Source organism: Carassius carassius, chromosome 25 (assembly GCF_963082965.1).
Source record: "Carassius carassius chromosome 25, fCarCar2.1, whole genome shotgun sequence".
In the NCBI taxonomy this organism is placed as follows: domain Eukaryota; kingdom Metazoa; phylum Chordata; class Actinopteri; order Cypriniformes; family Cyprinidae; genus Carassius; species Carassius carassius.
Genome location: NC_081779.1, coordinates 19,814,813 through 19,831,086, shown reverse-complemented (window position 1 = coordinate 19,831,086; position 16,274 = coordinate 19,814,813). Strand labels below are relative to the sequence as shown.

Sequence of the window (16,274 nt, the reverse complement as noted above, 5' to 3'; positions counted from 1 at the left end):
AAAACTCAAGCTCTGATTGGATCGGTGTCTTGTGACAATTAGACCAGAGCTGCCTGTACTACAGCTCGTGGGACCGGGGTGGGATCCAGCCTTGTTTGAGCCAAAATGGGCAAAAACAAAAGGGTCATAAAGCAGGTTGCCAAGAGGGTGACAAGAGCCAGATCCCCTGGGAATTCAGTCGAGGCTCTAAACACCACCTTGGGGGCTAAAGAAGGTCCGACAGCAGCTGTGCAGTTCATTTGAGTCGACAGGCTTGAAATTAAAGATCAGTCTGTTACTATGGGCTTGTTGGTACCTAAAATGGTTAACGATTAACTTGGATTCTCAATGGTCAGGCCTGAGTCATAAGACTGCTCAAGGCTAGAAATCAAACTGAGACTCAAGGTTTTAACCGACCCCACCCTTTAAGTGCTAAGACTGACCTCAACCCCTAAGGAAACACTACATTGCCTCTTAGACCTAATATATACTCAATTACCCAAGTACATGAATGCTTCTAGCTAGTAGCTACACATCGCTGTTGTCCGAAATGTGTCTAAATGCAGGTACGCAAATGGAGTTTGTAGGCATTAGCATTAAGTAAATAACTACATTTGAAGAAAACAATCCCTCCCTTTGAGAGCTGATGTTAGCGTTTGCAACACACTGGTGAGGTATTTGATGTTGCTGTACTTTCCAGACTTAAGGCCCATTCACAACAAGGATGATAAAAACGAAAAAGTTACAGTTTTAAAAATCATTCCAAATTTTAAAGGAATAGCACAGCTGATAAAGACAGAGGAATGGATATGCGATGGAATCTCTTTTAAAATGTTAATGAATAACAACATTAACATCATCAGCCAATCAGAATAAATTCTGATTTAAAGAGCTTGAGCATTTAAAATGGTAGATGACCATACTTCAATGTGCTTATAATAAACAAGTTAATATAAATAGTTAGCGATTTTAGTGTGAAGAGGCCCTTACTGTTTGCGCTCACACATCAGGGATAAATCCTTGACAATTTCACACTACACATCACACACAACTGTAAATGTGTGTCTGTAAGAGTGTGCAGTGGAGATATGATGAGGATCATTTTACACACTGTGGATTAGCAGGCAGGCGGGCCAAAGCCGTCAGATCCCGTTGTAAGTACCTCTGCAGTGGGACCACTCTGCCTGGGTCAATATTTGGAATGGCAGAGATAGTTGGGCTGCATTAGCAGGATTAGGGTGGAACGGCCCCTGGCAGCGCTGCACCTCAGAAGAGGGAATCAGGGGCAGTGTGTGTGTGTCACTGCTGAAAATCAACAATTCAGCCGTCCTGTCTGGAAAGAACTCAGGCATTTATGGTGACGGATCCTGCTGTGTGATGTGTGAGAGAGAACAGACAGGGCTCACCCAAGCGCAACAAAGTTTTATTGAAAAGTAATTCGTCTGCCCACACCGAAAGTGAAAGTGCTACATGACATGACACCAGTGTTGTTATTGTTAACTAAAACAATTATTATTAATTGAAATAAATATCAAATGAATATCCAAATAAAATCAAATATAAATTAGACATAAATGAAAACTTAAACCTAAACAAAAATTTGAAATGCTTCCTTGGCAACTAACTAAAATGAATTTGAAGTACTAAAAAGTAAAGTTTGAAGTACTAAAATTAAATCTTCAATTATTAGTAGTAGTTGTATTAATATTTACTGAAAGTTAAATTGAAATGAAATAAATAAAATAATGAAATAAAGTCCTAAATGGAAATGATAAAATGTTGTTGTGGATGGAAAATAACTCAAATAGGTTTAAGTACTAAAATTAATCACATTTAAATAGATTAAAGCTGAAAAGAATTATTTTAAAAATAATAAAAATGAACGAAATTACTAAAACAAATTAAAATGAAAACACTCTCAGAAAAAGTTACAAAATCTGTCACTGGGGCAGTACCTTTTCAGAAGATACACTTTTGTATTTTCTAGGTACTAACATGTACCTTCACCTTTTGGGTAAAAAGGTTTTTTTTTTTTTTTTTTTTTTTAAAGTTACCACCCCAGTGACAGCTGAATATGCAAAAATAAAAGCCAATTCCTACTATTAATAAATACTATATTAAAAAACATGTAAAATAAAAATAATGTGAGTGTGACAACTGCAGCTCATTAAAACATATCTGATGTCTGTGCTTATACATTTTTTTGAATACATTACATATTAATAGTTGAATTACTGAAATACACTATTTATAAGGTTATAATTATTTTGTTTTTAAAGTAACCATACTATATTAGTATGTTAAATTGACATGGTTTAAGCAATAAGAAACATTCCCCTTCATGAAAAAAGCCCAATGTGTGAAAAAGGAAGTGGGTAGTCAACATGGACGTAAGTACACAAGCGAGTACCAGTACGTAAGCGTATGTAGGCATGTGTAGGCAAATACACTGACACACACACACATGCCGTGCAGGTGTGAGCCGTCAACTCAGCACATTTAAGTGCCCTCAGGAATACGAGCTAAGTGCATTTGAGGGCGTTTAGGAAGCCTGAGGCTAGAACAACTCCCCCGCTTTATTTCATTATCCTGCATTAGAGGAGTCAACGAAAGTGAGAGAAAGCCTCTTCTCAGAACCGTGTCACTTAAGACATGATACTATACCACGTGCTGCTCTGTTTCATGGGGGCAGAGAGTTTGTAGCATGACAGCTCGGCAGGCTAGAGATTACGCAGGTTTCTGTGGTATGAGGTGAAGGGAGGGCTGACTCCCTTAATAAGGGCAGGAGAAAACAGACTGGCCACTCTAATTAAAAAGAGAAGATGATCTTTTGTCCTTGAGCTACACAGGGCCAGAGGAGAAGCGATCACAATCCAAGACTCTGATTGGCCGACTGCCTCAGCTGGAGATTAAGACGTGTGTGTGTGTGTGTGTGCTAGGGGTTGCACCGACTAATCAATTAGTCTTCAATGCTCTACCATGACGCTTCAAGCTTGTCGTCGACTAGTCTCTGGTCCTGTAGAGGGCGCAACAGGATAATAAATCTTTGAAGGACTTCCACATTTACGCTCCGTTTCCAAACAGTTAAAATTACAAATAAATACATACTCCAAAAGTACTCCACATGTCATGTGTAATTATATTACTGGATGCTTGAAGCTGAATGGGAAAATGCACGTTTTAAACCGCTTATTGTACAGGTAAGTTCATCGCTGTTCTTATCTAATGAGCTGCTGCACTGTAACTAGGGGTGCACGATAAATATAGGCCGATAATTAATGCGCATCTTGTCAGTAAAGCCGGTTATCTAATCAGCTGTAAATTCCATCAGGTGCTAGGGCTGGGCAATACTTCTAATGATATGATCATGCGCATCTAGTGATTAAATCTGGTTCTGTGATTACCGCTAAATCGCCATCACCTGCTTTTAAATGGAGCGGCATTGAATAGACTATGCCGTAGATCACTGACAAGCTACGCAATATCGCATTCATTATCGAAGGCGATTCATCTGGGATAATGAACGCGATATTCCGTAGCTTGTCAGTGATCTACAGCATAGTCTATAAAATGCCGCTCCATTCAAAAGCAGGTGATGGCGATTTACCGGTAATCATGGAACCAGATTTAACATAGAGCAGCTGTTACTAAACAGAGCTGTTGTTAACTGACAAGCTGCGCAAATCAACACTGATAATGAACGTGGATTTGCGCAGCCTGTCAGTTAACAGCTGCTCTGTGTGAAATCGCGCACCTGATGGAATTTAGCACTGATTAGATAACCGGCTTTACTGACGAGTAAATTTGCATTAATTATCGGCCGATATTTACCGATATTTATCGTACATCACGCACAGATCGTGCCCAAACAGGATCATTCAGCATGTAAATATATTGACAACACTGTTCTGTTATTTCTTAATAAAATAGCTAAGAAACTGAAAAGATCAATAAATTATTTCTTAATAACTAAATCCTAGTTAATCCTAAATCCAGCCTTACAACTAGTAGAGAGATACTGCCAGGTAGAATGAATTCACATATGCAATTGCTCTAACTAATGCATTAATATTAATGTAATCTTTACTGTGCTACTTTATCTGTAATGTTATCTGATTTAGAAAGAGCAGAAATCTGTTAGAAATATTACGACCCAAAGACAAAAGAACTGATAAAAATGAGCCGTTATAAAAAGCTCCAGGCTTATGTTTATTAATGACGTCATCAGTGACTAGTCGACTTCGACTCGACTTTAAAAAAAAAATTTGAAGTTGTTGTTCACTGACAAGCTGCACAAAAACTCAATCATATTTTGCACATGTTGTGCGCTGCTTGTCAGTGAACCACGGCTCTGTGTAGTTAATGCTGCTCCATGTGAAAGCGTGCAGGTGATGGAGATTTACCGTTGATCACAGAATTACGGCTTTAATGACAAGATGCGCATTAAATATCGCATTCGATTTATCATGCAGCCCTATTACAAACACAAATATAATTTTAACATGCATCAATCAGTCTTGCACAATAAAACTGACAATTAAAAATCCATAAATTAAAAAGGTTGATTTTGATTTAATGTTGACTTGTGTTGCCAAGCTCACAATTAAACAACATACTTCAATTAAGCAATAAAACCGAACTTGATTGGTGTCATAAAAAGTTTTTTATGCTCAAATAATGGTAAAATGTAATACATTTGAGGTTGGTTGCACGAATGCACATGTACAGTTTAAAGTGCCAGTATCAGGACACTATCTGCTTCTATGGGAATCAAAGCTTTTAATGGCAGCTGCAGTGATGCTCCACCTTTACCAGCTGGCGACTGGCAATTTCATTTAGTCATATTGCGTGAATCTCCTATGAATCTCCTATTCAAAGCAATGCCAGTATATATATCAAGCTTTGATCAGGCCTACTACCAAATTACATACTGTATACAGCATGCTGTTTTTTTAATACGGTCCACAATATATTAAACATTGCATAACCATATTCAAATTGATGTAAACAACCTAAGATCTAATCTCATTCCTAAATATGAGCCATTTTTCTAATCAACTTATATGGAAATTTAAAGCCGCATGTAAACCATTTGCATGCTGAAAATTTGCACAGTATGTACTCGGCATATCAAATTAACAAGTAGTGCTAGTAGTATGATAACATGCTGTTTGGAACATGGCATGACCTCTTCCTCAAGGCTGTGTATTCGGTCTCTGACAAACACTGATTATGCTACTACCAAAGGCTTGACGGAAATGCATACTAGCCTTTGTGTGAGTGTGAGAGAGAGGTGTCAAAAACATAATTGTCATGACAATCCTAATGACAGCACTGGAGTATGCTGATGAGTCTACATAATAGGGCGGCAAGTTCGGCAACGTTATTTAAATAACCAAACTCCCACAACCTGAAAGAGCTCAATAGACACTTCCAGCACACAAGGAAATGATAAAATTTTTCTTTTGAACTTGGTGGGTGTTTTTAATGACACATGAATTAGTTGTGACCATTTGAATTGGACTTGGTTTGAAAAGCCATTATGGTACCTGAACAGGAGAGAAAGGCATGATGGGTGACATACCGGCATTCTCTGAGAGGTAAGAGAAGTCCTCTCTGGTGTAGGAGGCAGACGGTTGGATGAACATGCCCTCGTCAAAACCCTCTTCTGGCTCAGGCGGGATATTGTAGACAAAGCGCTTGGCAGCCTGTTTTTTCCGCCTTCCGCTGCCCGGCTCAGGAAGCACCTCTCTCTTGACGGCGACCCCAGTACCAGGGTGCGGCTCGTTCCAGACGAACACCGGCCCCGGAACCTGTGGCTCTGTCTCTGTGGACTCTGACGAGTTCTCTCCACCCCAACCAGAGCTTCCCAAAGCACAGCCTTCTCCCCCGGACACCTCCACGTCACTGGGTTCATCCTTCACTTGCCCACTGGCCTTGATGGACAGCTTGGACAGGATGCTGGTGGCCCAAAAGTTGATGGGCTTCTTGTCGGCACTCTGGCAATCTTTCGCCACTGTCCGCCGCTTGTTGTAGTCGACCACCACAGAATCAGGGGCTTCCTGCTTGATGCTGATGTTGAGGGCGTCTTTGATGAAGGCGCGACAGGACTGGACCACTTCGGTCATCTGGAGGTAACTCGCCACGGACATCACCTCGATGGCATTATGGCTGGTGAGCAAGAGGTTGCCGGAGTACAGAAAGTCCAAGATGACGGAGAAGCCCTGCACGGCCGCCACGTCCAAGTGCGTGATAGTAGTTTGGTCGCAGTTCTCGCTCTTCGTCAGGCAGTAGAGGGTCTTGAAGTAGCGGCTCCCAGCAACCAGGATGTTCTTGTGTGCCTTGAACACCTGGTCGCCCACCACGATGTTGACGTCGCAGAGGATGCCGCTCTTGCGCTGCTTATCCAGCTCCTGCAGCAGCTGGTAGCAGTACGAGTTCTCATTGGGCTTGTTTCTATAGTCATCCACCTCTGGGCCCTCCGCGTCCTCTGGCCTTTCCATCTCCTAGTGGAGCGACAACAAACAAAAATGACAATCAGCATTAGTCTACAGTGTAAACATAAGGTCAAGGGCAGGTGTACGGTGACAACTCTGACTAGAGAACTGGTTGAACAGGCTCAAAAGCTGCAGTACTGTGGGAACTACAGTGGTGGTAAACTCTCCACTCACAGGACGTGAGCTCTGTGCCCTTGTTAATGCTCTTTAAGATGTTAAATATTTGGCCATTATCCCATCCCACAATCAGCTTCCATCATCTGCTCTCACAATTAAGAGAGAGAGAGAACCAGCTGGTACCTACCGCCAATGGGAGTAAACCTACACAACATATTTCTGGATTGCAAAGCAGATGTCCTAATCCATGCAGAAATTTATACCACCCTACATTTTTCCCCTCCTACCACACAGCTGGGTTTTTTGCTGGAGTAATTCGGATTAAATCTATTTCTCAGGGCGGAGGCCTTCCCAGCTCCCCTCCTCCACACTGCTGGGCTTGTCCTGCTAGATGGGGTTATTACTGTAGCCTGATCCAGCTACCGAAGGCCCAACCAGTAGTCAGAGGGATAGAGATAGGGAGAGAAAATGCAACCCCATTTCTCCACACAATGCCAGTCCTTTCCTCCAGGCTCCTCGTTCACTACTGTTGCTTTAGTGCTACACTGAAGCTTTGTGAAGAAGGCACTTACAATTCCCTAACAAACTTACTGGTGAAGGTTGCAAAAGACTTACAAAAAAACAGCTGGAATTACAAAACCAGAGCTGGAATAAAATTCTGTCATCTCATGTTGTTTAAAACCTGTACTCATTTGAACACACATACATTTTTCTTCAGATATTTTGAAGAATGTTCCAACTGCTCTTTGCAATAAGATAAAGAGATGGATCAGTACGATTTTTTCATGTTTTCAAAAGACACCCCTTATGCTCACTAAGGCTAAATTCATTTGATTAGATTTCTTTTAATATGCGATTTATTCCCATGAAAAAAATTATTCAGAAAACATTCTAATCTGCTGATTTGCTGCTCAAGAAACATTTACTATTATTGTCAATGTTCAAAACAGTTTTGATACTTTTAGTAGAAACTGTGACACATTTTTTCATGTCTTTACTGTAACTTTTGATCAGTTTAATGTATCCCTTAGGAAAATAAATATTAGTCAAATTTTTGTTTAATAAATATCGAACTGAACTGCCAATAATAATAATAATAAAGACCTTAAAAGTAGTTCATATGATTTGCAGGGTATTTCAAGTCTTCTGAAGTCAAATTATAGTGAGGAAAAGGTTTGTTATAGGACTAACTGTTAGACAAACAATGGCAGACATGGTCATGCTTTGAGAAGCCCATTTAAAAACCGCTTTTTAGGTGTGTTTCTCGGATAAAAAAAGAGGTATGACAAGCATGAATGAGTAAAAGGAAGTAGTAAAAAGAGTAATCCTTCAAAAATCTCCTTTTGGGTTAAACTGAAGTATTAAGAGGTTTGAAAAGACATGAGGGTGAGCAAAGGATTTTAATGAGAAAAATTTTATAGTATCTATTTTTTTTAAATAAAGTACTCTTAAAATAAAGAAAATAAAATCTAGTTAAGAGAAGGTTTGAAGAATGAGGATGAGGAACGGGGGTGTTAGACGAGAATGAACGTCCGTTCGTGGTGTCCCCACTATTGTTTGCCTCTATCTATCAAGAAGGAGCCTGACTGTGGGCCAAGCCAAGCTATAAAGAAAGGACAGATGAGGTGGCAGTCGAAAGCTGGTGTCAGGAAATGCTAGTTCAGAATTTACTTTTTCTTTCTCTCCCTTTCTTTCTCTCATATACACTCGCTCAGAGTTCATCCTCTCTCCAGACGTGCCACGTGTAACATATTCAAGACAACACATGCTTTTCAAAGATTTCCCATTAAACCTTGTCAAAATGAGTCTGTGGTGACCGTTTGACATTTGGCATGGTCTTTTTCTTAATTGAATGTTTGTTATTATTATTGTCTACAGCTCTGCTGCTGGGTCATTTGTGTCCTCATTTTGTAAGCCATTTTGCCTGTGCAAACTGTACAACTAAACAACGAAAGGAAAATACATTACTTTTAGAAGATCTATAAATGCCAAAATTATGATCCCAGATGGTTGATGCCAATTGTGTTTCTCAAACATTTTTTTTAATTTTTTTTTTTACTCACAAAACCCTTATATGTTTGGATTTCATTTACACTACGTTCAAAAGTTTGGAATTAGTAAGATTAAAAAATAAAAAAGGAATACTTTTATTTAGAAAGAATGCATTACATTAAACAAAAGTGAAACTAAAGACAAATTACAATGTTTCAAAAGATTTACATTTCAAATAAATGCTGTTCTTTTGGACTTTATAATTAATCAAAGAAACAATGATAATAAAAAAGTGGATCATGAAGGATCATGCGACACTGAAGACTGGAACAACAATGCTGGAAATTCAGCTTTTTCATCATAAGAAAAAAAAACATTTAAAAATATATTAAAATAAAAGTTAAAACAGAAAGGCTATTTTCAGTTGTATTTTATTTGTATATATATATATATATATATATATATATATATATAACCGTTTTACTGTACTTTTAGTTAAACAAATACATAGACTTCCTTAAAAAACATTTAAAACATTTTACCCCAAATCGACCCTAAACCTTTGAATGGTAGCTTATATAAAAGAAAAAAAAGTATCATTCAGAATATGACAGATGAAAGAAAATAGGAAACGGGGTGTTTCTGATAAAAAAAAAAACGTGTTATAAACGAAACTTGCAGTGGTTTCTCTCTCTGGTTTCCCACCCCAGACTTTCATTTTGATGCGAAACAGGAACATTATACAACCACCACCAATACCACTGCCCTTCTCCTGCGCTGCAGTTGAACAGACAGTCACCTAACTCTCTTCAGGCGATGAGCTGCCAACACCCATTATTCTATTATTCACTTCCAACATGTTCCATTCACCGTAAACCAACAATAGCTCCCCAAAATTGAAACACATAGCCTTCAGCAACAGAGAGCCATGCCTTTATCACCTACCAGGGCCACAGTGAGAATACACTACACAAGTACCATGTCAGAGGGACATTGTGCCTCAGACAACAAGGACAGCGGTTTTGTTTTCCTTGCGCATAGTCTTCCTGAGCCATCCCAGCCCCTGAGGCCAGCGCTTGGTCCCCTCATCCAGATGCATGAACAATGCAGCAGTGTGCTTGACCCAAGGTGTGGGAGGGGAATGCCAGGATCTGGGCCTCCCAACAAAGAGCAGGGCTCATCGATACAAAATTCCAGTGAATTCTCCCCCACCAGCACCAACACCACAACAGCCCCCCAATACACACATATCTCACAGCGGCAGACAGTACAGGGGTGGAGACCCTCGGCTTCATTGCAGCTCACTAATAATGGCAATAGAGGGCAAAGTCTAATCTGGAGAATGAGGAAACCCAGATACCCTTCTTTAGGGGTAATTCAATTACAGCAGTTTGATATGGACCAGTGAAGACATTTAGCCCATTACGACAGACAGTTGCTGCACTGAAGAACATAATTGATCACAATTATGAAATTGGCTATTGGAGGATGTAGCCTATCAGAACAGCCTTTCTTTACTCAGACAGCAGACGTCCTTATGTTTTGGCCAATTAGGCTACTTTAAGGCAGATACTATTCTTCCATAGTCTCGTGATCTCCATGTTCACTACTCTTATTTCTGAAATGTCAATGAAAATATAATGATTCTTTATTAGCATTGATGATTCCATCAAGAACCTTTAACATCTACACGTTCCAAAAGGGGGGTTTTGCAGTGATGCCATAGAAAACATTTTTTAGTTCCTAAAAAAAAAAACTTTCAGTGATCAGTTTTTAAAATTATCATTTTGGTTCTTAACGTGTCGTGAAGGACATTTTGACAATCTAAACAACCTTTTTCCTTTATGAAGAATCTTTTTGGCATTGAAAAGGTTCCATGGATGTTAAAGGATCTTCATGGAACCATCCACATAAATAAGAAACCTACACTGCATGGAACTAAAAGATTCTTTACAGTGGGGAAAAAAAAAGTTCTTCAGAGTGTTCAAATATTTGTCGCACTATGAAAAAAAAGAACTGCTCACTGAAAGATTTTTTGGGAAACCCAAAACGGTTCCTTTTCGGCATCACTGTGAAAACCCCCTTTTGAAGCCTTTATTTTATAGTGTAGGCTAGATCACAAATACTATACATGCAATAAATGTAGCATAGCACATTTAGACTACTCCACAAATTACAGAACATACAGTTTTCCATAAAAATAAAGAAAAAAGCTAAATATTGTAAAAAGGTTGAATGACAGAGGAAAGTGATTGAACAGGATATGGGATGCACCGATATGGGAATTCTTGGCTGAAGCCAAACAAAATGAAACACTGGGCCAAAATTATTCTATTTTGTCCAGCTTTTAAAAAAAAAATCAATTACAAAACAACAATTTTAAAAATGATTTACTTAACACTGAACATTCACGCACGAAGATCTCAGTGCTGGTTGACAACAGCATGCAGATTTATAAATGTATCACACTGTCACATGCCTAAAAAAAAATTCACAATAATGTTACTGAGCAACTGACGAGTAACAAGTTTAGCACAGATTTTCCACGTGCTTTGGACTTTGAACCCTGGCGCCATGAGATCGTACAGCACTGTCAGAATACATGCAATTTGTGCATGCATTAGAAAATATAACATTCTGCAGTTTATTTACTAATCATTTGAGGTAATTTCCAGATTTCAATCATCATACAGTAACCTAACCACAAGTATTAGCCACCTCTTCTTCTCATCAGAGACGTGATGCAGCACTAAACAGTCTCTCGTTGTTGGCGCATCATGCTTGTAATGATTTCTGCATCTTTCTCTAATAGTTTTAAATACTTTCACACTGCTGACATGTTTGCTGCATTCGTGCATGCCTCTATTTGATTGTGTTAATCATTGTTCGGTGCATATTATATTATTCGGCAAAACACCTAAAGAGATTTGTTTTGCAATTTTCGTCCGAATAATTTCAGTTGCCAAATATTCGGTGCAACCCTACACCATAGCATAACAGACCTTCTAGCATCTTCTTAAAGGGGTCATCGGATGCCCATTTTGCACAAGATGATATGACTCTTTGGGGTCTTAAAGAAAAGTCTGTAATATAGTTTGGTTAAAAATTTATCACTGGTAGTGTAAAAAACACCTTTTTTTACCCTGTCAAAAAAGGCTCTTTTCAGAGCAAGCCGTTTTGTGGCATTTTCCTTTAAATGTTAATGAGCTCTGCTGACCCCACCCCTCTCTTCCAGCTTCTCTCTGAGGGAATGTTTACTTCAGCCGCATTCATCGTGAAACTTGCCAATTAGCACATTATTAGGAAAGGCGATTTTCAAAGATTCATTAAAAAAACCTTACACTCAACGTTTTCTGTTGGTGAAGCTGGACCACGAATGTTTTGCGCAAAGATAGATACATTTAGGTAGATCGGGAGCGCATTACATACAAAAACAAATGTAATCCACTGCGTCTTCAGCTGTGTCAGGAGTAAATGATGGCTGCTTTGTTCATTATTACATCCAACAACAGAACACCTCAATCACTTAGAAGTCATTCTTTTTTTTACATCTGCTCTGATGGTGAAACAATGGCAGACTGCTGTCAGCTCAGGGCGGGGTCTGTAAGACACCAGTCCAGTCTGTGCTGGAACACTACTGTCAATTAAACTATCGTGGGAGGAGCCTGTCTTTGTGACATCAGCTCATCTAAGATCAGATCGTTTAGAGAAAGGGGTAAATATTTTAGTAGATAAAAAAAAAAAACACTGGGTGGGTTTTTATCATTATAGGGTGGTTGTGTACACACACTGCCAACACATATTTCAGTTCAAACAACTTGCTTTGGATAAAAGCGTCTGCTAAATGAATAAATGTAAATGTAAAAGTGCATGTAGCATTGACCCATTTAACCCCTCTGTTGCTAGGGAGGCAGCGATAATCTCTCCTCCTCCTTTCCTTCCTAATTAACGAGGGGTATAAATTGAGTTAGTGGAAGACTTTGTGTCATCCTAATTAGACTGACTGGATATTATCATACCACACAATCCTAAAGGACTTTACAGGCAAACCAGTAACACGACATCTTCTGCAGCAACAGATAGGATTTAGTACATGAATCAATCATTGTATGGCTTGATAATGGACAAGGAATCAAAAGCATATATTTTTTTTTTAAATCAATAACTATTTATCTTAAACGAAGTCTCTTGGAATTGTACAGTTCAGTTGGATATAGAATGCAGAAGTATCAAATATTAATTAAATTTCACTGTTACAGTGAATTTTAAATCACAAAAGTGTTTCTCAGCTGCTGATAAGATTTATTAAAACCTAATCTTATTCTGCTCAACAGGCGACATAATTCACTCTGACCCAATGTAGCATTGACACACACTATCTCTGGATCTTGGGGAGTCACCTAACACAATGCCTCTAATTTAGGTGCCCTAAAAGGGGAGGGTAAGATGTGCCAGAGGTCAGTTTTTACAGCCAGGGGGGTTGGGAAGGGGTGTGGCTCCCCAAAGGTAGCAGGGTCAAACCCTTGCCATTATTGTGTGACCTCTGTAGCAATCAGGTTAGTAACCATGACAACCAGGGTTGATAATTACAGTGCAGTGCAGTGCAGGAAACAGTCAGGCAAACAAGGACATACATTCTGAGCCACAGCCTTTATAGTACTTTTGGTCTGTTTAATAACGATTATCTGATAGATCATCCTACAAAAGCATGTAAATAAAAAATCATCACGTAAAAAGCGATAGCTCACATATAATCCGCGGTATAGTTTCGTTAAGGCTTCAAATGAGCGTAAAACACACAGAAAAATAATTTTATACTTTAAATAACTCAGTCGAGGGTTTGTTTATCAGCGCATCTCACCAACTGACAGCGCTGATCCAGTTAGCTCACACATGCTAACCTGCTAACGTTACGAACCGAGTCTGTAGCTAACAGACCTGTTAGCTCGCTAAACAGCTTTACAAACTGCATTCTCACCGCAATACAGCAGGAAATACATCGACATTTGTTAACTTAAGACTGTACAGCACAGCATGGGTCGGCTCCGTCGCGTATCCTCATGTCCCCGGCCCCGTGATACCGCGGTGTGGACGTACCTGTCTGGTCGGGTCATTCCTGCCGTGCTCCGAGGACAGGTGATGTCTCAGCAGCAAGGCCCGCTTGTAATTCCGGCTGCCTTTAATCAGCTCGTCGCTGTTGTTGGTGGCGATGTTATGGCACCAGGAGCAAGACATCAGTCCTGTTTCCTGGCTGAACTTGAGCCAGGGAAACTCCTGCAGCCAGGAGTTCTGGAAGAGCGAGTGTTTCTGGAGCAGCAGCGTCTGAGGTCTCATCTCCAGCAGCGGCTTTCTCGCTTCTCCCGTGCTACAATCCTCTCGGTTCACGCCGTTGCCGGTCGCCCACTTACAGCCCTCGGTTTTTACCATCGCGCTGTTTAAAACGCCTCTGTCATGATCGTTCCCCGCTGTCCAACTGCCCCCTTCCGGGTCCTCGTCCTCCTCCGGCTCCGTGCTGTCGCTCACGGACCCCCCGCCCTCGACTTTCCCCAGCGATGGTCCTTTCGCCCCCAAATCCCCGTCGTCCTCTCGATCCTGCCTGTTCCCGTTCAGATGTCGGTCTTGACAGGCCGGGGCCTCACAGCTGTTCCCGTTGCTGTCTGCTCCGACGGCGCTGGCACCGGTGACGGCTAATCCACCTCCTCGGAAAGCCAGCGACCTGCGGTTTCGCTCACCGGACATTTTCTTGAAATAAATTACAATCTACACGTTCTCAACAAAACAAATATCCGATCGCGGCTCTCTTAAATAAAGTATTCCGCATGAAACGAGCCGTTTTACCGCGCTCTGGCCTCCTGGTGAGAGTATGTAGGTTATGCGGAAATAAATAGGGGTTTTAAAGGCATAATGAATTTGAGGGTTCTGTCTGCGTCCGCGCAGGCCCCGCAGAGGTCGAATGGCAACGACTTCCCCCACAATGCATCTCGGTCGGGGGGTGGGGGGGTGGGGGGAGGCTCGTGTTAAAGGAAGATGGGGGTGACGCCGAACAGTCAGGGGTCTTTTGTGTCGGTGACTGCACCCATTTTCCGCATGCTTTTTCATCTATAGAACTACACGTCTCGAACCGATAGGTCCTTGTATCCCTTTCACGCCCTCCGCTGAGCGTGACATTAAAGACGTCGCTCCATGTCTGTGGCTCGAGTCGTGATGGTCGGGACAGGTGGGTTCGCTCGCGATGAACGCCCGCATAGGTGTATTTTACAGGTGGTGACGGAGATGGATGCATTGGCTTTTTGATATCAAGTCTTCTTGAGTCACAACATTATATATATATATATATTTTTTTTTTTTTTTTACAAAAATCTAGAAACTACAAACTACATTTGTTTTCATTTGAATGAACATTTTTTTTTTGGCACAAGTACACTATTGTATTGGCTGTCACTTGTCTGTATTGAATTGTCTTTTAATTTGTATTTATAATTTATATTAAAAAAAAAAAAAAAAAAATATATATATATATATATATATATATATATATACCAATCAAATAAAGAAAAGAAAAGTCACCTAAAACAACAACAATTAATAATAATAATAATACAAAAAGTATCAACAAGAAGAATGCGCCATGGCAAACAAATATGTCTTACAAATATGTCTAGCTGTACTTTGAAAACATGTACAGAGTCAGCATCCCTGACATGTAAAGGTCAGTTATTCCAAAGTCTTGGCGCTACTGCCACAAATGCACAATCTCTCTTCTAGCTCAATTTTGTCCTTGGAATTTAAGAAAATTCAGAGTTGTTGATCTCAGTGTTCTTCCACTCTGATACTCAGTTAGCAGCTCTGATAGATAAGTAGGTGCTAGGCCATGCAAAGACTTATAAACTAATAAAAGAAGCTTAAAACCCATCCTATACAGTACTGGAAGCCAGTGTAGAGAAATCAAATATGGAGTAATATTCATTAACAGTCTTGCTGCAAATTAAAGTTATCAAGTAAATCAGTGTGGCTCGTAACAAACGTCCATGGACATGTTCACTGCACTTTTTCCAATCACTTTGGAATTTATTACTGAAGAAGGGAATCGAGTTAAAAGTGCTAGAGGTTCAAAAAACGCCCCAAAACACAAAACGGATATTATACAAATTGTTTAAAATACACTTTACTGGAGGATTATTAAATCCTGTCATCCAGTGGGTGGCGTAATTTCCTACAGTACCGAGATGATAGAAAATTTATAAGTCTGCAACAATCATTTCATCTATTTCCTCCAGGCTCCTCTTGTTTGACTGTATTTAAATTAGAAACTTTGAGCCCACCCGTGGAAGTGAAAGACCAGGTTTACCTCCATAAATTGCTCTACTGGTATACTTTGGTCGAAATTAGAAAAGTAAAATGTGTTTATTAAAAGAAGCAATTTAATCAGTGGTGTATAAAAGCACCTGAAAGCCATACTCAAGTAAAAGTACAGATATCTTACCAGAAAATGACTTTGGTAGAAGCTGAAGTCAACGTTTAGAATTTTACTTGAGGTAAAAGTCTTAAAGTGTGTGATATTTATTGTACTTAAGTACGAAAAGTATTTTTAAAATCTTAAATGTACTTAAATATTGAAAGTAAAAGTACAAGTAAATGCAAAATGGAAAAGAAGCAAATAAATATATATAAAAAAAATCATACACAGCT

General features: G+C 39.8%; 1 protein-coding gene across 1 annotated transcript in view; it reads right to left on the bottom strand.

Annotated features, from left to right (window-relative positions):
- LOC132104364 (zinc finger and BTB domain-containing protein 10-like) overlaps positions 1–14,868 on the bottom strand; it is a 20,585-nt gene extending 5,717 nt beyond the window's left edge. Inside the window, exons 1-2 of the mRNA XM_059509795.1 lie at positions 13,683–14,868; positions 5,564–6,485 (exon numbers count right to left, since the gene is read on the bottom strand). Of these exons, the coding sequence (XP_059365778.1) occupies positions 5,564–6,485; positions 13,683–14,324 (1,564 nt within the window). The 5' untranslated portion in view covers positions 14,325–14,868. The remainder of the gene's footprint in view (positions 1–5,563; positions 6,486–13,682) is intronic.
- Between the last annotated feature and the right edge of the window lie 1,406 nt (positions 14,869–16,274).